This window comes from Aspergillus bombycis (assembly GCF_001792695.1).
Source record: "Aspergillus bombycis strain NRRL26010 chromosome Unknown contig00165, whole genome shotgun sequence".
NCBI lineage: Eukaryota > Fungi > Ascomycota > Eurotiomycetes > Eurotiales > Aspergillaceae > Aspergillus > Aspergillus bombycis.
This window is the reverse complement of record NW_019170167.1, coordinates 1-19,531: the sequence shown is the minus strand read 5'-3', so window position 1 is coordinate 19,531 and position 19,531 is coordinate 1. Positions and strand designations below refer to the sequence as shown.

The 19,531-nt window shown below is 43.9% G+C and overlaps 5 protein-coding genes across 5 annotated transcripts; 2 read left to right on the top strand and 3 right to left on the bottom strand.

Moving 5' to 3' along the window:
- Window positions 1–1,113: 1,113 nt before the first annotated feature.
- Window positions 1,114–2,646, top strand: ABOM_011658 (putative UPD-GlcNAc transporter (Mnn2-2); the record flags this gene model as incomplete). Its single annotated transcript, XM_022538786.1, has 4 exons — window positions 1,114–1,341; window positions 1,395–1,420; window positions 1,474–1,490; window positions 1,559–2,646. The coding sequence occupies 4 exons, from the start codon at window positions 1,114–1,116 to the stop codon at window positions 2,644–2,646; spliced, it is 1,359 nt and encodes a 452-aa protein (XP_022383708.1).
- Window positions 2,647–3,085: 439 nt separating this feature from the next.
- Window positions 3,086–5,602, bottom strand: ABOM_011657 (dynamin-related GTPase DNM1; the record flags this gene model as incomplete). Its single annotated transcript, XM_022538785.1, has 3 exons — window positions 3,086–3,394; window positions 3,455–5,449; window positions 5,504–5,602. The coding sequence occupies 3 exons, from the start codon at window positions 5,600–5,602 to the stop codon at window positions 3,086–3,088; spliced, it is 2,403 nt and encodes an 800-aa protein (XP_022383713.1).
- Window positions 5,603–8,933: 3,331 nt separating this feature from the next.
- On the bottom strand, window positions 8,934–11,550 carry ABOM_011656 (putative actin binding protein; the record flags this gene model as incomplete). The annotated part of the gene is made up of 4 exons (XM_022538784.1): window positions 8,934–9,020; window positions 9,128–11,026; window positions 11,107–11,294; window positions 11,349–11,550. 4 exons carry the CDS (start codon window positions 11,548–11,550, stop codon window positions 8,934–8,936), a joined length of 2,376 nt encoding a protein of 791 aa, XP_022383712.1.
- Window positions 11,551–12,945: 1,395 nt separating this feature from the next.
- On the top strand, window positions 12,946–15,886 carry ABOM_011655 (AMP deaminase; the record flags this gene model as incomplete). Its single annotated transcript, XM_022538783.1, has 4 exons — window positions 12,946–14,157; window positions 14,217–15,337; window positions 15,409–15,515; window positions 15,570–15,886. The coding sequence occupies 4 exons, from the start codon at window positions 12,946–12,948 to the stop codon at window positions 15,884–15,886; spliced, it is 2,757 nt and encodes a 918-aa protein (XP_022383711.1).
- A 410-nt stretch (window positions 15,887–16,296) lies between these two features.
- Window positions 16,297–18,210, bottom strand: ABOM_011654 (uncharacterized protein; the record flags this gene model as incomplete). The annotated part of the gene is made up of 1 exon (XM_022538782.1): window positions 16,297–18,210. The coding sequence occupies one exon, from the start codon at window positions 18,208–18,210 to the stop codon at window positions 16,297–16,299; it is 1,914 nt and encodes a 637-aa protein (XP_022383710.1).
- Between the last annotated feature and the right edge of the window lie 1,321 nt (window positions 18,211–19,531).

The window sequence follows — 19,531 nt, the reverse complement described above, 5'->3', positions numbered from 1 at the left end:
ATATTCCATACAGTATAGCATATTTTAAATATCGATATCTTGGTACATTTATATTCTATCTATTTATCAGACTAATATAAATTACTGTATATTTTACAGTATAATGGTAATATTTATATATAGCTGTAATTTATATTTCTGGAAGTTTATTTCTACTGATATTCAAGATATATATTAAGGACATCTATAACTACTGATACTATGTCAAATTACTAAATATATAGAATATAATTTTATTCATATATTAATATTCAAAAATACTATGCTATATTATATGGAATACGGAAGTGACCAGCCTGCCTACATGACCGACCTGCTTACCGGTTACGTTAACTAACTAATTTTGTCAACAAGAAGGAAGGAGCTAATGTAACCGGTAAGCCGCTCGGCCATTGTACCAGAATTCTATATATGTCCTAGAAATAAAGCTATTCAAACCCCGAAAACTATATATTTCTATAGAAAATTTAAATAGTTTAATAATTAGAATATCGATTAATTTTATACTCTATAATATTATAGCCAAAATATCTTAGTAGAGTATATATATACTGATTTTCTATTAAAATATCTACATCTACTAAAATAGTAGTTATAGACTCTATAGTAGAATTTCTATTTTAGATACTAAATTAAATTATTATTTAATAATTTTACTGATTTTATTAATTATAAGTATATAAATAGAACTCTATAATTATATACTAATTTAGTAATATTAATCTATTTCTTTAATCTATTTTCTTAAATTATATATATAGGCTTTTAAATAAAGTTATTATTGTTTATAAATTAATTATATTTCTGTGTAATATAAATAGCTTTAAAAACATCGATATATTGAAAAAGCGACGTTGAGCCGTAGCCGACCCCCTACTGCTTAGGGGGTCGGCGGTGTGACGGATAGTAGTTAAATAGTGATTCCAATCAGGCCCCAATTGACTCAGTTAGCTGCCGTCACCTGTTCCTTCAAATAGTGCTCCATGTGTTCTTTAGCTCAACCCCAGAGACCTGTCAACTTCACCATTGCGCTAAACAGACCCGTCCATCGACTTTTGCAACCCAAGGCTTGCCTTTCTATGGGGTTCATATAGTCGTTCCCATCAAGAAAAGATGCTCAAACAAAATGCCGGACCCTTAAAGAATCGAGGCGTGGATCGCTCAGTGGTAGCGAACGGTCACTCGAGAAAGGTTGATGATCATCTGACTGAGTGTGATGGACCAAAGGAGCCATATGCGAGCCTAGGTAGCATAACCACTGCTGCGGCTTATACTGCCCTTCCCGGCTGGACAACTATAGCTTTCATGATCTCGCTCATTTTTGGTGGTTGTTGTGCCAATGTATGTGGGCAGTAAATGCTAAATTGCCCCTCTTTCTGACAATTGGAGTACAGGTCTTTGCCCTGGAAGCCATTATTAAGTAAGTCGTGTGTGCAAATGAAGTACCGAAAGCGATAACTGACGACGCGACAGGGAGCAACCGAGCTCAGGTAATTCCTATTCCTTCCTTCGGCTCCAAAAACGGTTTATTTTTCGTCTCTAATATTCGCATCGCAAGGACCCCTCATAACGTTTGCACAATTTATCCTGACTGCATTGTTAACGTCTCCAAGCTTTCTGTCTCTGTCGGCGGGCCCTGAGTCACTGTTTCTCAGTCGACGCGTAATACCTCTGAGATCATGGCTGGTATACACAACTTTCTTTGTGACCGTCAATCTTCTAAACAACTGGGCCTTTGCGTACAAGATCTCTGTCCCACTACACATTATCTTGAGATCCGGGGGGCCCGTGGCGTCCATGCTCGTTGGTTATGCATTCAATGCTAAGAGATACTCACGCGGCCAAATCCTCGCGGTAGCTATGCTTACTGTAGGTGTCATCGCTGCAGCGTTGGCGGATGCTCGTACGAAAGGTCAATCCACAAGCGCTGGGTATCACCAGAATGATTCCACTATGGCTAGTACATTGATTGGGTTTGGTATCCTTGCCCTAGCAATGGTATTGTCGGCTTTCCAAGGAGTTTACGCGGACCGACTCTATGAGTCTTACGGCAGAAACCATTGGAAGGAGGCCCTCTTTTATTCGCACACACTTTCTCTGCCCCTCTTCCTACCAACCTACTCACACCTTTTGGCTCAATGGCGGGCGTTGCTGTCTTCGCCTTCGTTACTCTCTATAGTTTCTGCTATCGCTGCAAAAAAAGGGTCTGTCTCAAGTTCTCCCCTACTACTCGGCACCGGCTTAGCTGCTACCTCAAGAACGGCGTTGGTGAAATCAGTGCCCATGCCAATCATCAGCACTACTACCATTCATCTGCTGGCAGAACTTGAGCGCTTCAAGTCTCTCCAGTTCATATTAGCTTGTATACCAATACAGGTTTTCTATCTTCTAATGAATGCCCTAACACAATATCTGTGTATCCGTGGGGTTCATCTTCTTTCAGCAAAATCATCCTCACTAACAGTAACTATTGTGCTCAACGTTCGAAAACTCATCTCGCTGTTACTATCCATCTACCTCTTCGGAAATAATCTTGGGCCAGGTGTGCTTATGGGTGCCTTATTTGTGTTCGTGGGGGGTGCTTTATATGGTTTCGAGGGTGCACGATTGAGGAAGGCATATAAACTATCTAACAAGAAAGACTGACATAGTTGCGTGGCTCCGATATGTGAGAGCTAGACTTTTGCGTATTTTCCTTCGCGAACGTTATAGACCTCTGTGTCCTTGCTGGTTCATCAATATACTTGCGTTGATAGAATCTGTGTCCGTGGCTGCGATTCACCATTAGGCCTTTTTTACATATAGCTAATTACATATGCTTCGCGGATGAGACCCCGAATGTACAGCACTCTTCATATCCAGAAGAGCAAATACAAGTCGGTTGACATTGATGCCCGAAGATTTGAACCCAGTTCGACTAGACTTTGATACAAGTTCAATCAATATTCTAATAAGATTTCTAGCAGAAAATACAAGATGTACAGTTGCAGCTAGCGCTGCAAAAGGGCTTCGACGTATTGTCCTCTATTGTACAAAAATCATCGATGGATTACTAGTCACCCACCAAATGCGAATTTTGAACAGACTACAGGACTTCGCCTACGATTTTCGCGGCCTCCTTGTAGGTTTCTAGAAGTCTTTCGCACTTCTCCCTCTCCGCCTTGATCCCGTCATCCTCGTAAAGAAGTTCCCCAAAGAGATCTTCCTTGTAAAGTTCGCTGACAAGGCGATTTTGCACAACATCTTTACTATGATTGACGAGAAGGTGCATAATGGCCTTAGGAACCTGGTCAGCAATAGTTTCCCTAACAATGTCGAAGTAGGAAGATATCAAGCGGCGAATCAACTCCGTCTCCAACAGCTCACGATCAGAGAGAGTTGGTTCGGTATTTTCCTGTGCATTGTATGAGCTTCTAGCATAACCAAAACAAAGCTCGAACGAATCGCGACTTACAAGAGAGTTAACCTCGCCAATATATTCCGGAACAGGTACATAGTCATCAGGCGGCATCACTGGGGAGCGCACTTCCGTCCGCCGAATACTTTGGCTGGTACTGATATCGTTGGCGTGGTTGGAAGGTCTGTTTTGGCTCGGAGGTTGAGGAGGAAGTGAAGAAGACGGCTGGGCGCCATCTTTGCCAAAGAAATAATTCAAAAAGGAATCGCGTGTGGTGTTTGTGGCACCAAACATGGCATGTGGACTTTGATTTGCACCATTCAAAGTTGCCGCAATACCGCTTTCTTGGGGCTTGCCAATATGCGGGGATATGGTTCTGGTGCCTTTTGCAGACTGACTCCTGATAGGGATGGTCTGAGCCTTTTGCTCTAGTGCTTGCTCTTCCTCATCCTCAGGAGAGAGGCTTGTATTTCCATTGATGCCTCCGAGTTCCCTCTGTCGTCGCTTCTCACGCTTCCTTCTGTCCTCTGCTAATACCGATTTCCGTTCCTGCTCTTGTTTATTCTGAATGATGGAAGACATCGCGGCCGCCGCACCGAGAAAATTCGGATGATTTGTGTTTATATAGGCTCTTTGTATGGAAATCAGTGACTCCACATATGCTGAACAAGGCCCCAGGCGCTCACGAAGGAGGTCAGATACTACCTCGATAAGCTTTGCTTGTAGGCGTGGAAAGCGTAGTAGTTCTTGTGATCCACAAGTATGGCAGATTTTTATAAGCTCTTCGTACACGAGCTCTACACACCTCTGGCTAGGAGCTTCCAACATTTTAATCTGAGGTTTCACAAGCAAATCGAACGCAAGTTCAGGGACAAAAAGACTCGGACGAGGGCCAGTTGAGTTTCGAATTGCTGTCCTGATATCTGAAACTGTCAGGTTGTGTGTAGGGTCAATTGTTTCAAGAGAATTGCCGAAAACGGAGTTGAATATATAATAGATTCTGGCCCCTCCACAAAGTTCCTTGGTCGAGATTTCAGATGAGGTTCCGTCAATGGAAGATATAAAAGAGGATGCAAAACGTGTCATTAGTTGCAGGATCAATGAGCCACGATGTTCCTTGCCACTGAACTGTTTATTGCCATAGCTAGCAAGCTCCTGTTGTGTTTGGCCCATGAGTGTATTTAAGCGGGCTTTGATATCAGGGAGTCGATCTCGAATGTGAGACATCAAAGTCGTGTTCAGTGTTTTTGCCAAAAACTGTGTTCCACAACGAATCGCCATGTTACGGTAGGCAGGGTGATGCCGGAAGAAATCTACTTCTGCCTGTAAAGCATCAGACAAGGATTTCCCTGATTGAATGTCTTGTTGGGATCTGTTGACAACGCCAATGAAACCCAGTTTCAGGGGATAGACACGCCCCGAAAGAATATCCATAGCATTAGTGCCATGATCCATGAGGTCCAACTTTGTCAAAACGCCGATTGTTCTGCGCCCCATAGGATCTACCTGGCGAGCAAGCTTCAAGGCTTCAGAGTTCACCAAGTCGACATTCGCCGGGGATACCGCCAGGACAAGGCTGTTTGGCTTTGCTATGTATTCCAATATCAGCGCTCGAGTCTGCTTCTCTATGTCAGATGGTTGGTCGCCAATGGGCACTTTGGTTAACCCTGGTAGGTCAACCATGGTGAGATTAAGAACATGAGGCGAAAATATCTTAAGATTGATGGGTTGCCTATTGATTCCCTTATTGCTTCCGGCTATCCTTGCGGTCTCGGCTTCAATTTCTTGTTTCACCAGAGCGAAGTCCTCGAATTTCCGACCAGGGAGGTGGTGAAATTCCGCCCACTCATGCTGTCCAGCTACACTAGCAGCAGTGTGAGGCACATGAACCTCGTCAGTGTCAGGTTTGTCATGGCGTTCGCTGGGTATGTTTATAAGTTGCAGTATTAAGGGGCGTCTCGTAACTATGCCGCTTCCTCTCGGCAAGAAATCTCTACCGACAATGTTCTCAAGCACGGACGACTTCCCGGATGACTGAGAACCTACCACAACCTTCAAAATTCAGTACTTGCTATCAGTCTAGATTGTAAGCCAGAGGGAACTTACTATTTGCGGCAAGTCAAGAGAATCATTCCCAATCGTATTGAAAACAAGGTCTTGCAACTTGTTGACGGTTACAAGCAAGTCTTCACTAAGTGACGCCATCTCTGTTTCTTTTTCTCCCTCTAGTTGCTTTTTGTCCTTCTGTTTCTCTTGAATTCTTGATTTTCTCCCCTCTTGTTATTCTTCAAAAGAGTTTAATTGAGTATACCTTTCTGTTGTCTGATTCTGACAAGTTGTTTAACGAAAGTTGACACAGAGATTGTACGCCAAGTACGCCTTCGGAAATGCCAATTAGCACTAACAAACAGAAAGCCACAGTTATTAGTCTTGGTCGCAAGAGTTTGCTGCGAATTGCTGGCTCCAGTGTTGTCGTGGGTAGCTGATCCTAGGATACACCACCAAGTGGAGCTCGCCCTTTCCTTCTTTCCTTTGCTTTTGCGGACAAGATATGGATACAAGTTACACTTTTGGTCATGTGACACACGGCCTTTGGGCTTAGCGGTAAGCATACTATGCGTGTCACGTGACATATGACGTGTTGGTATCTCTACCGTAATATTTTAGCATCGATGTGGAAGATAAAGGAATTACAAAGTCCTCAGCTGATTTACTGAGTTTCCTCGGGAATATCCTCCTAGAGGCCTTTACTCCCGTAAAATCACTCATTGGTATTCCTGTTCGAGACAGTGCCAAACGCCCGGACTATACCTATCAACTAGCACCATACTTGTCAATTCCGTGCCTGGGCATACAGCCCCAGATGACTCAGGAATCAGTGTAAAAGACTCGGGTATAGAAGTACAAGTTAAATAGGGTAACAACTAATTTAAAGAGTAATAAAGTATCTCTTCTATTAAACGCTCTTTGCCTTATACTCTGATAACTTCACAGGGATGCAGCTTGCCATGATTAAAAAATTGTTAGCGTGGTTAGAAATTTCTTGACAATATCCAAACCCCCAGTTAATGTAGCGGGCGGTCATGTCACTCATGTGGGCGTATAATATAGTATATTTTGAATATCGATACCTTGGTATACGATTATTCTATCTGTTTATAATTTTATCTACAGTTTATTATATACTATGATACTATGCTAGTGGGCTTATAAATTCTAGTAATTTTTTATTATTAAAATAAAATAAATTACTGTATATTCTATAGTATTACTTATATGTAACAGCGGTATACTATATAAACCCCTGCCGTTCCTGCTGAGTCTACTGCTTCTGCTAGTCTTGTGTCTATAGACAGAAATCTCCTGAACCAGTATTACTAGCTCACATCTATCAGATTACCGCCAACTTTCACCACCGCTATCCCTATAAGCCAGGGCCTGATCTCAACAGAGACCAGCCGTAAGAAGAGGGGTATTGTCTCAGTGCGATCCTGCACCATCTATCCTAACTACCACAAACGTATGTCACGTGACCAATCTGTATATCTATCAGAACCTAATCCTGTTGTAGTTCTCCGATCTACGTCTTGTCTATCTACCTATAGTTAGTTATATAGCTTTACTACTAGCCTGCCTGAGTATCAACTCTGGTTAGCCCGCCACCCGAACCAGCACCCAGACAGAAAGGCTACTCTGTATAGGTTACTGATCTTACCACCGACCCTGTTTTAATAGAGGGTCAGGTACGTTATGGATATGGATGCGTATTCTAAAAATACTGAATAGGTGGGTCAGTAACCACGTGACTATCGACCAATTGAGTATCACATGGGATTTTATATATGACTTCTATTGGTCAATTGTGACATGATACTTACTAGCGTGCTACTACTAGTAGTAGGACTAATGTAGCCGGTAAGCATTCCGCTCGCGCAAGCAATCTACTCACCTCTGCGTTATATAGAAAAGGGCATATTTTTGAATATTAATATCTCAACCAATTCAGGCTCTATCTACTTAAAACTTTATCTGTAGTCTATTATATATCAGAATAGTAGAGTATAAAATTTAGGGACCTCAGCAATATTTAATTACAAGAATAATATAAATTACTGTATATTTTATAGTATATAGTTATAATCTATTCTTTTTAGATCTTATTTTAATTGCTATTTAAGTTATATATAAAGAATATCTATATTTGTATAATATTACAAGTATAGACTGATATATATAATAGTAGTCCAGATATTAATGTTCAAAAATATGTCCTTTTCTATGCAATACAGAGGTGAGCGGAATACTTACCGGCTACGTTAGTACTAGTAGTTTGATAAGTTTTGGAACACAAGTCACCGTGTACTCTGTACTATAGATAACAATACGGAGTACAGAGTAGACTTATTATACTTAAAAGAAAGAGGTTTAACTCTAATCATGGTTAGAGGGGTTTACCTAGTTCAAGACTCAAAGCAGTAAACCTGTTCCGATCTCCGGGTCACGCCGAACCACACTGGTGTGTAAATAACATCACTCATAATCCCAAGATATATATGGTCACGTAATAGGAGCTCTGGACGACTTACTATACAGTTTTACTCTGTACGGAGGTGTTCCAAAAGGTTAGAAAAGTACTAGACCGAAGAACTGCTTAAATTATACTTCAACATAAATACAATAAATTGAAAAAAAAGGTTGGTAACCAAGATATAATCCGTATAATCTATAAGAATCTATTTATTGTGTAGGCTCTACGAGTATTTCAGTAGATACTTCTATTTGGAGTTTTGAACTTGGTCTCTAGCGGGCGCCAGGGAGTGTTTCTAGGCGAGCCAATACCTATTTAGATAATTTTTATAAAACACTTACAGCCTCTTTTCCTATATTGTCGTAACATTTTACTTTTCTATCATCAAATTTCGTGAAAGTTAAGACAGGTAACTAAAGTGACTTTCATTAGTAAAGCCGTGAATACCCTAACCACTAGATTTTAGCGATAGAGATACCATACTGCGCAGTAGACTACTAGTTGCATGAACAATACAGCCGCCGCCAGCAATAGCTCCTAAAGCACAGTCTCAACAATAATAAACTCAGCTGACTGGCTACTTATTCCATCAACAACTAGTAACCAAGTGATACATAACGATGATGGCCAACTTATACAATAGCCTACTAAGTGCCGTGTCCAATTGGAAGAGTCTTGGGTTTTTTTACCGAGTCAAAACAAGTATACTAGAATAATACCGTATTGAATTGCTTCTCTTAGTGCTGCTATAGTAAGTCCAAAACACAATAACTGAAAAGTTTTCATATGCTGTTGAAGGCCCATGTCCTATCTGCGAAGGCAGCACCCAGGGGGGATAGTTATTTTTTATCCCTTTCTTTTTCTTGCAGATATGAATGTGGCAAACTATGCTCAGCCAAAAGGTCCAAGGACTCGGGCAAATCAAGCCGTAAACCTAAGATAGAACGCAGAACGCATTGGACTTCCTCATCATCGACCCCTGACTTTGTGGAAGGCACCACCTTAGGGTCACTTTCGGAGTTGTACATAATTCGCTGGGAAGAGGCCTTCTTTACGGTCATATTTACCGAACCACCAGTCATCGTCGGGGAATTCCTACATACAACGAGCGGTTAGCCATATTAATCCTCTGAGCAACCCAAACGTCGATATGAATGCGGGGAAGAAAGAAACTAAAAGGGTGTGACAAGGGAAAAACTTACGATGTGAGTGATCTCAGCACCCTCTGGAAAACTGAGCTCATTGTCTTCCGCGGCCTCATAATCGTACAGAGCTGTAGCAGTGGGTCCATTGGCTGAGCTCGAAGCTAAAGGCGCGGCTGTTTCAACATGAGGCTCTTGGATCCCGGTGTCCAAACTGTGGTCATGCAAGGCCGGCGAGGTAGAATTCTGGGGCTGATCTTCCAGTAGCTCAACATAGTTACTCGGGAAGAGACCCCTCTCACCACGAGCATTTGAACCCAGCCACCAGTCCTTGTCAACCATTTCAATCTCCATCACATATTCACCTTCCGTGAGCTCAATCTCATTGTCTTCTGCCCTTTCATAATCGTACTGTACCACGGCTTGAATTCCATTGGTTTGGACGTGGTTGCCAACTGTAGCCTCTGCAGTTGCCCGGGCTACATCTTCCGTGTCATCCGCAAGGTCTGCATCTTTTGGCACCGTCTGACCAAGACTTTTCGTGGGCAAAACAGAAGATGGTGATGGCTGTTCATCATGAATACCCACAGCGCCACGTCCAACAGGCATGGCAACACGGATAGGCGAGGTTTCCCGTACTGGAGGGGTTGGAGGAGTAGGGGATCGAGGCTGCTCAGGAGGGCTGGGAGCCACCTGGTGAGCTTCAGGCTCCTGTGTGGCTTCTGGTTGCACAGGTCCCGCTCGTAAGCCGGGAAGAGGCACAGAGCGTCCTATATCCAACTGCTCATCGGGCTTAGCCTCGGGGGCCGAGTCATCAAGTGACCTGTCCACAAATTGATCTCGAAGAGCACTGACGCTTTGGGGGGGCTGAGACTCTGTTTCTGTTGCATTGTTTGCAGCAGGGTCCGTAGCCTGGTGAGACGTATTGCTGCTGACAGACTTTCCAGTGTGCGTAGTCTGAACAGGGGTCCACGTTCTACCACTGTATGAGCTCTTCCACTCCCCTCTGCCGCTGTGCTGTGTTTGAAGCGAGGGTTCCTCGTAACTTGATGATGGCAGATCAGATGTAGCAGCTTGTCCCCGTTCCCTCGCTTTCCTCTCTGCCCAAAGTTGTGCGGGAGTCTTTCCCCCCTCATCTGCAAAAGTTCTGCTCGCGCTACCGACGGGCGTAGCTGCTGAAGTTGGTTTTGACACGGATCCACTAGGTAGAGGAGGCTTGGTCCCAACGAACGACTGGTTCGCTCCAAACTTATTCGCAACCTTTGGCTTCGGTAGACTTGTTAAACGCTCGGACTGTCCTGCAGGTGGGATTGTGTGGTTTCCAGATTCCTCTTGTACCTGGGCATGGTTTGGTGCAGCAAATTTGCCGTCATCAGCCATCGACTCGCTGGGCTTTTGCGCCCTGGCCCGAATAGCAGCAATATCAATCTTGCCAACTGGCTCGTATGCCCCCCTCACTGGCTCTGGCCGGTCATCCTTTAATTCGCCTGCCTCACGTGCCTGTCTCCTTATGGCAGCAATGTCCACTTTTCCCACTGGTTGATAGCCGCCCTTGACAACGTCACTACGATCTTCGGCGGTATGTTGAGCCTGCATGTTTGCGACATGTGACTTTTCCGATCTAAGTGCTTGAATATTAACTTTGGTTGGTTGGTAAGCTGGCTGCACCTTTTCAAGTTCTGTCCTGGTGATTGGTGGGGCATCTGGGCCCCAGCCATCATTGTCGGTATATCTCTGGAGAGGTTTCTGGGGAGTAGATGCTGTGGAATTCGAGCCGATACCACCGGTCCGCGATGGTGTGAAAACTGGCTTGGATGAGATTGGCGGCTTGGGCGCAGCAGCGGCCAGCTGCCCAGCTCCTGCAGAGTACTTAGCACCGGATGCATCCCCCACTTTCTGGATAATTCCTTCTGCAGTCAAGTCCCCATCTGCACGTGCAGTTAATTGAACATGGTAACCCTAGCAGCTGTAAAGTCAGCAGCATAATTTATGATGGGATAAGTTCTCTAGGAAACATGTAAGACTGAAAGGCCACTAACGTGTAACAGTTTTGAGACCGCAGATAGGTGACTGGTGAAATAACCCTTCGTCCGTTCGGGAACGCCCTCCCCGCACCACGCAATAAGCACGCTCTTAGGAAGTCCAGTATTTGGGTCAGTGACTTTAACAAAGGCGAACTGCATCTTTCCCTCAGAGAATTCGTCGATAAGATCAGCCAATTCACCCTCTTACATATATTCAGTCAGTCCAAGTGTTCCTCATTATAAAGTGTTTGACTGACCTCCGGTACTCTGGACCTTTAAAACACTCTCCTTGTTGCCTGTGTCTTGCTGAAAAGCACTAACAAGCGGTGCTGAAACTGAAAACACCGCCCATTGTCCATAGGTAGGCGAAGAAGAGCTGGTGGGTGGGGAAGAGTTGACAACAGCTTGATAGCTCTTTGCTATTGAAGGCCCATTGGATGAAAGGTTCAGGGATGCCATTTTCAGGAATATTCCACAAAGACACGATAATAGCCAAGAAAGCGCGTTTCAGTGTTTGTGAAAATGTATAAACTACAGAATATGGTCAGAAGCTGCAGGAATTAGCCCTAGGTTCTTGTCATGAACAGTGTGGGTTAGAGTGTACTTCGACCAAACACAGAAAAGCCTACCGTGTCACCTCCTGGAACAGCGTGTAGGGGATATATAGCAAGGCAAAAAAGAGAGCAACTGAGACTTTTGTGTGTTTTGATTGGCGACTATTCTTGTATATATTCCACTGTATGTAGGGTGATGTAGAATCTGTGAATGATAATAGACTCTAACTATGGGGTAATTGGTCTCTGCCTAATGAGTATGTAGCTGAAGGTGGGTGATTTGGTCTGTTGTACGGGGCAAAGTTACAGAGTACGTCACACCACTACTAGTACTAGTAGCAACTAGTAGTAAGGTACGGAGTTCTACTCCCATACGTACGTACTACTACCTAATGCGACCCGAAATCCAGAAATAGTTATTGTATTAGTCTATTACTACTAGGTACTAGGTACTAGTACTAATTGCTAAGACTTCTGGCCCTCCAAAGCCCACGGTATCTATTAAAAATGTAAAATACATGCATGCCAAGACTGGCAGGGTACAGCTAATACTAGTTAGCTGAGTCCAATGCTGGTTATCAAAACCATCACCCCAACAAATAAATGACAGTTTAGACTCACTCTTTCATCACATCTTTCTAGGTGAGTATTACCACATGTCTTCTCATATGTTTGGTCTTATTTTTAATTTCCAATATTGTGGCTTTTATGAATAGTTTTGTGCTTATGATCTCTCTCTTTCTCTCTTTTCGTTATCTCTCGCCTTTTTCTACTCTCCTCCATGATGAAAGAAAATCCAGACAATTGAATTATTCACAAGTTCACTACCAAATACGCCTAATATTTTTTCCCAATAGACTGTTTGCCTCTTTTTTGATTTTGTTTTTTTCTCTTACTAATAGTATCCAAATCAAATCATAAGTAAATGCAAGGGATTTGATTAGTAGGGCTTTGCGGTGAGTATTTTCGGCGGAGAACCGACTGATTCATCACTCCAACAGCTGCAACACAACAAACAACATCTGCACAAGTGTGACGAACTTTTGATACCCTTATGGCTTCGTCACAACTCAACCTTACTTCTAGGCTCGATGCCAATGCCAACGCTACTGAAACCTCATCGGAAGACGACGTTTCCCTGCATTCCCACAGTGAGAATCTACAGACACGTGGGATCTCTCTGGATGGCACTGCATCCAATGAGTCTAGTTTCGCCGTGGCGACAAACACATCGCGTGATATTCTACCAAGGGATAGACTGCTGAAAACTCCTACCTACGACTATGCATATGAAAAATCAATGAGCCACGCGGAAGCGAAGCTTTTCTATCAGCATCACCAGCTCGCCTCACGGAGTGCCGACAATGAGCCTAGCCTGAACCCAGTACCTGCAAATTACAATGCAGCCGTCACACAGACAGACAGTGCGCCAAGCTCTACACCAACTGTGATGGAACACAATGGCTCCCAAGACCGCACAGTCAGCACTGTGTGCCAAGAAGATTCAATTTCAAAGACTCAGCCCGCTGCAAATGCCACTCCGCTGTTTGATCAATTTGGCTCGCACTTCATGCATGAGTACCAGGCCAACGGTTCCGCTGTAAATGATACCCATGGTAGTTTCGGGTTGAATACAACGCCATCCAGATCCCAAGACCAATTCAGTCAAACTATGGGGGCAGGTAATGACCGTTCTGCCGGTGATATCTTGGGAGCCGCCCAAGCCTTGTTGAATACTATGCCAGGCGGCGATGCTGTTACATCAGAATTGAACGTAATTTGCCGCAAAATATTGAGATTACTCGATCGGCGATCCAGATACATGCAGCTATCATTGCAGGGTCCTGGAGATAACCCTAAGGATCATTCCGACTGGAAAGTATACCCTGCGCCGCCAGAGCCAGCCTGGGAAGGTGACAATGAAACTGGAAAATTTAATGATAACTCCCGACCTGAACAGAAGAAGAGAAAAATGGGTCAAGATATTGGGGAAGATTTTGACATGGCCGAGTGCCTACCTCTTCCCGAGGCGTCAGACTGGGTTTTCAAGCTCGATGGGAATAGTGTGTATCAAGTGTACGAAACTTATGGTACCGCCACTACTAATCAACCTGTTGTACAAATTCCTTCCCTGAGAGATTTCTATATGGATCTCGACGCGGTCATAGATGTATCAACGGACGGGCCCGCAAAGAGCTTCGCATTCAAACGCCTTTCTTACCTGGAGGGAAAGTTTCAGCTATATACTCTGCTAAATGAATATCAAGAAATAGCCGACAGCAAGAAAGTACCTCACAGAGATTTTTACAATGTCCGAAAAGTTGACACACATGTGCATCACTCTGCATGTATGAATCAGAAGCACCTCCTTCGTTTCATCAAAAGCAAGATGAAAAAATCACCCGATGAAGTCGTGTTATTCAGGGATGGCAAGCACTTGACGTTGAAGGAGGTTTTTGAAAGTATCAATCTTACAGCTTACGATTTGAGTATCGATACACTCGATATGCACGTATGTAGAAAGAGAGAACTTTGTTTCTTGCTCCTCGTTTGCAACTAACAGTTTTACAGGCACACACGGATTCTTTCCACCGGTTTGACAAGTTTAACCTCAAATATAACCCTGTCGGCGAATCTCGGCTGCGAGAAATATTCCTGAAGACAGACAATTATATTAAAGGTCGCTATCTAGCAGAGATAACGAAGGAGGTCATCTCGGACTTGGAGTCGAGCAAATACCAAATGGTGGAATGGCGTATCTCAATATACGGTAGGTCCATCCAGGAATGGGATAAACTTGCGGCATGGGTAGTTGATAATAAGTTATTCTCCCCTAATGTTCGTTGGCTTATCCAAGTACCTCGACTCTATGACGTATACAAGTCGAGTGGCATGATGGAAAACTTTGAGCAGGTTATCGCCAACGTCTTCCAGCCGCTATTCGAAGTGACGAAGGATCCTAATAGTCATCCAAAACTTCATTTGTTCTTGCAGCGTGTGGTCGGTTTTGACAGTGTCGACGACGAGAGCAAATCAGAGCGACGACTGTATAGAAAATATCCCATCCCAAGAGAATGGAATACGAAACAAAACCCCCCCTACAGTTATTGGATATACTTCATGTTTGCAAACATCGCATCCTTGAATATCTGGCGCAAGCGGCGAGGGTTCAACACGTTCGTTCTAAGGCCGCATTGTGGTGAAGCTGGTGACCCTGACCATCTTGCGGTTGGGTTCCTCTGCTGTCACAGCATCAGCCACGGGATCCTGCTCCGGAAAGTCCCTTTACTGCAGTATCTATTCTACCTTGACCAAATTGGGATTGCCATGTCGCCTCTCAGCAACAATGCGCTGTTTTTGACGTATGACAAGAATCCATTTGCCAATTTTTTCAAGAGAGGCTTGAACGTATCGTTATCTACTGATGATCCATTACAATTTGCGTTCACCAAGGAGCCCTTGATTGAAGAATACTCGGTTGCTGCACAGATTTATAAATTTAGTGCGGTTGATATGTGTGAGCTAGCTAAACACTCGGTCCTGCAAAGTGGTTTTGAGCTCGCTTTAAAGCAAAGATGGCTTGGCACAAACTGTTCAGCAGCAGGAGTCCCGGGAAATAATGTTGCAAAGAGCAATGTTCCGGACATTCGAGAGGGATTTAGGCATGAAACACTGATAGGAGAGTTGGCATTGTACGCATCCCTAGCTGAGTTGTCCGCCCCTGGCATGGTTGAAGACATCTAGAGTAACTAATTGTCTACAGGATTGGAAGATATGTTGACAGTTTGAGTACTTACTCAAAGGCACTACCCGTCAGAGGACAGTTGCAACCTAGCGTGACCACGGAAAATGAGAACTATCCAAGCCATCGTAAGCCCCATTACGCACCGTAAAATAGTGGTCTACTTTACTCACCAGCGATAGCTTTGCGGAAGGAGAGTCAGCAGGCTACAGCATCTCCGCAGACTTCTAATACGGTGAATTCTCCCATATATTTACAAAACCAGCCTGAGACCACAATCGCAGGAGATGCCTGCTTCCCAAGTCCCACTCCTCACCTCCCGGTCTCTAAATCGAGCGAGGACACTGGGCCTGAAGCGTTACCAGAACAAAAGATATTCCCTGGTATTGTGCATGAAAGGGCTCAGCGGGGTAGTATGTTGACTCGAGCATTGGCTGAAGATGACAAGGACACGAAAGACGGGGGTAAAGGTGTCAACAATTGCCCCAGTCCGTCATGAGGCTAATACAGAGCGGTGCTATGGGCGTAGTATTTTGTGTCTCTGGAGCATGGTCCTATAGTTTATATTGTGGTTCATGACAGGCAATAGCTGCCGCACCCATGAATTACTTGGCTGTTCGTTCGCTATTCAGGACAATTCAGTGGGTCAGATATCAGTATTAACTTTCTCCCGTGGGCACAATGTAGTTTGAAGTTCTGTGTTCTGCAGCCAAATTTGGACCCTCCGCAGGCTGAGATTCATATTAGAGGCACCAGAGACAATGTAAGCGCAAGGAAACTCTGTGTACCACTCCCAAAAGGCCAATTTGCTCCTTGCTTCCCCTTCCTCACCCCATATAGCGAGGTTTAAAAGATAATCACACACCCTCGACCAAGAAACCTAGTTATATCCCTTTCCAACAACCGTTCTCACCCCGCCCAACTACCCCTTCTCTCGCGTACACCCCATGTCCCATGACTGCTGTTGTCTTCAGCCGAAATGGGTTGCTGCTTAGCCCACTCACGTATATACGAGCGAAGAGCTAGCCAACGCATGCAAACATCGCTAAGAGAAGTTCCTGTTCTGGCGTTTTCGATAATGCTAACGTAACCCTTGGCATCTGTGTTCATATCATCTCGCCTAAGTTCCGGTACAGGAATACCAGACACTCTACTCAGCTCATGGTCATAATAGCGAGCAACACAAGGGTAGCCTAGAGACAAGTAGTTATAAATCTGAGTGACAAACCCATCCTGAAATTGGGGTTCAGTGTCTCCATCAGAGCTGTCGCACTTCTTCTCATCGGGTGGTTCTAGCTTCGTCCGGGGCTTAGGATGAGCTTTGTCTTCCAATGTCAATATTTCGTTCGGCCACGCCCAACTCGTTGCTCTCGTTTGAGAAACTGGACCTAATGTACTATAGGAAAGAGAGTCTTGAGGGGTTCGGCAATTCTTGTCCTGTTTGCATGTTCCCATCCATAAACCGTCGCCACCACGGTGATCATTGTTGTGAGGAGCCGCATGCCAAAGGCGGGGAAAGTTGTAAACGTCGTTATTGCACTCGGCCAAGGGGTGGCTCTCACAGAAAGTTGTTTCGGGTGACAAGCTCTGGGGGAAAGTAAGGTTATCGCCTAACATCGGTGGGCTCTTCAGGTGTTTTTGTTGGTCTAGGTCGTGGTGGTCTCTTTCCCGACCCTTATCTGGAGATATATGGGTTTTTGGTTTACCGCAGGCCTTTAATTTTAAAGGGCCAACAAATGAAAGGTGCGAACCCTGTGTGCCAGCCATGGCACGGTCTCGCATTTCTGCCTCCTCTTTATGCTGCCGCATATACTCGAGCTCCCAAGACAAATCCGCAGATGACGCACGTCGGTACCTTAATAGAGCATCATCCGCTTCACGTATCACTGGCTCTCCTTGGCTGGAACAATCCTCTTCTCTATCAATGGCAAAGTGATCCACCGGCTGATAGACTTGTTCATTAGGGAAAGCTGCCAGGGCTTGGTCTCTCAACTGCTTTTCGGTCGAGCGGGCAGCAAGAGAGAGTAGATAGCTTGAGAAAAGCTCATCGCAACTTTCCCTGCGATCTTCTTCCACTCTCGATCGTATCACCGATTGTCGGGATGAGACAGATGGTGACACGGGCAATGATGGTAAGTCAGACGCTTCAGATGCTTCGCTACCGCTAGAAGGGATCACGGGGAGATCGGGAACTCGAAAGGAATGCCGTCTTGTCTCCTGACGCTGCCGAAGTCGGGAGTATGAAAATCGAGACTCATGCGCCAAGTGGCCTTCACCATGTACCAGTGTATCCCCGATAGCGCTTGCATATTTCAGACCAGTCTCAGGCTCCGGTCGGTATTTATCATGAGGTGCATATGGGCTCAAATCGCGGCGAAATGAGCGGCTGGCTGTTTCCATTAGCTGGGGCACAAATTTTCTCGGGCGTAGTTGAGAGTTGTCTGGGTTGCATATTGGTTCATTCTGTAGACGGCTTTGTTGCAGCGATCCCAGCGACTCCGTTGCATGTTTCTCTCCATGTCGCCTCTCTAGATAACTATTGGATGGTAGGCAAGTTGGCGAGCTATCCTGGACCTCTGATGCAGTGCTGCCCGGTGGTTTTATATGTTTTAGAGGTTTAGCAGATGCCACAGGGTGAGTTGAGTGACACTTTGTGTCGACTTTGGCCCCCGCTGCAGTGTCAAGGTCCTCTTGTTCATGCAGCAACTTCCTCCCCACGTATGATGTTGGCTGAGGTGTCTTGGATTTGCGTGTAGTGGTTTCAATGGGTTCAGGTAAGAATCTCCTAACTCGTTTGGATGGCTCGGTGGTGGGGTATGACATGGTGCCAGTTTAATTATCCCCTCGTCACGTCCCCCTTCTCCCAGATAGGTATCTTAATTATTCTAGGCATTTCCTCACATAAATATGGTGGCCCCTAAATTCTTTGTTTATTGTACCTACCTTTCGCCTATTTGTTCCCTGTTTTAAACCCAACCTATTGGCACCATCTCAAAGTATGATACCTTGACAGAAAAGAGTAATTAGGGGGACAACTAGTGGTAATTTGACTGTACAGGGCAAAGGGAAGAGTTCATAATACTTGGAAGATCGTGGGTGTGCATTTATCTTGGACTATGAAAAGGAGCCTAAAAAACTGATACTAAATGGATACCCAAAGAGAACTTATATGTTTTCTTACCACTATGAGCGGATTAGGATGGGGAGTATCTAAAGTATCATGTGGTTATCGTTATCTCCTCCGTAGTAGTTACAGTCACAAGTACGGAGTACTATTCGAGATTTGGAACATTCAAGCAATATTCAATGGCCCGTGCATCAGTACTACTATGGAGAAGAACCAATAACCAGCGATATACAGACTTTTACACAGGCAGAACCTACCTATAATAGTAGGCGGTCATCACTACACTGTGCCCAATTTTAACAAATTACCCCCAGTACAACTCATAGCCCATGTGAAACGGGCGGGGCTAATGGCCATGCTACTTCCTAGATTGCCCGAATACTGCTTGAAACTGCAAGAATCAGACAACTAACCCCTCCCTCTGTATCGAGTGTGACAGCCTACGCGAAAATACTTAGAAGCGATATACATATATATTTACCTCAGTAAGCTCAGGCTCTCTGCTTAATAGACCTATACCAGCGGCTTTCCTCGTAGAGAGCCTGAGTGCAGTGTTACGGACCCCGGTCTAGTGCGGCACTAACAGATAATATACTGGCTACAGTAACAATAGAAGCAGTAAATATTATCAACAATAGAATATTATATAGATAATAATATTCCAGTATATAAATATTATAGAATATAAAATATTATAATTATAATAATATTAAGGATCTCAATATTAGACAAACTATAATAATAGAACTCTTCAGTATTAAGATAATAAGTATCAACCTATATAATAATCTAGTAAACTCAGATATACTCTTTATATAGTACTAATATTTTAAAAAATATATGAATAGATATCTATAGATATTATATAATAAAATACTAATTACAATACTATAAATATATATAGTATAATATTTAGAAAATATTAATAGAATACTATAAATAGTATATAAGATAATATATAGAACTAGAATATATTAAATCAAAATTAGATAATTAATTTAGATTAATTATATTTAG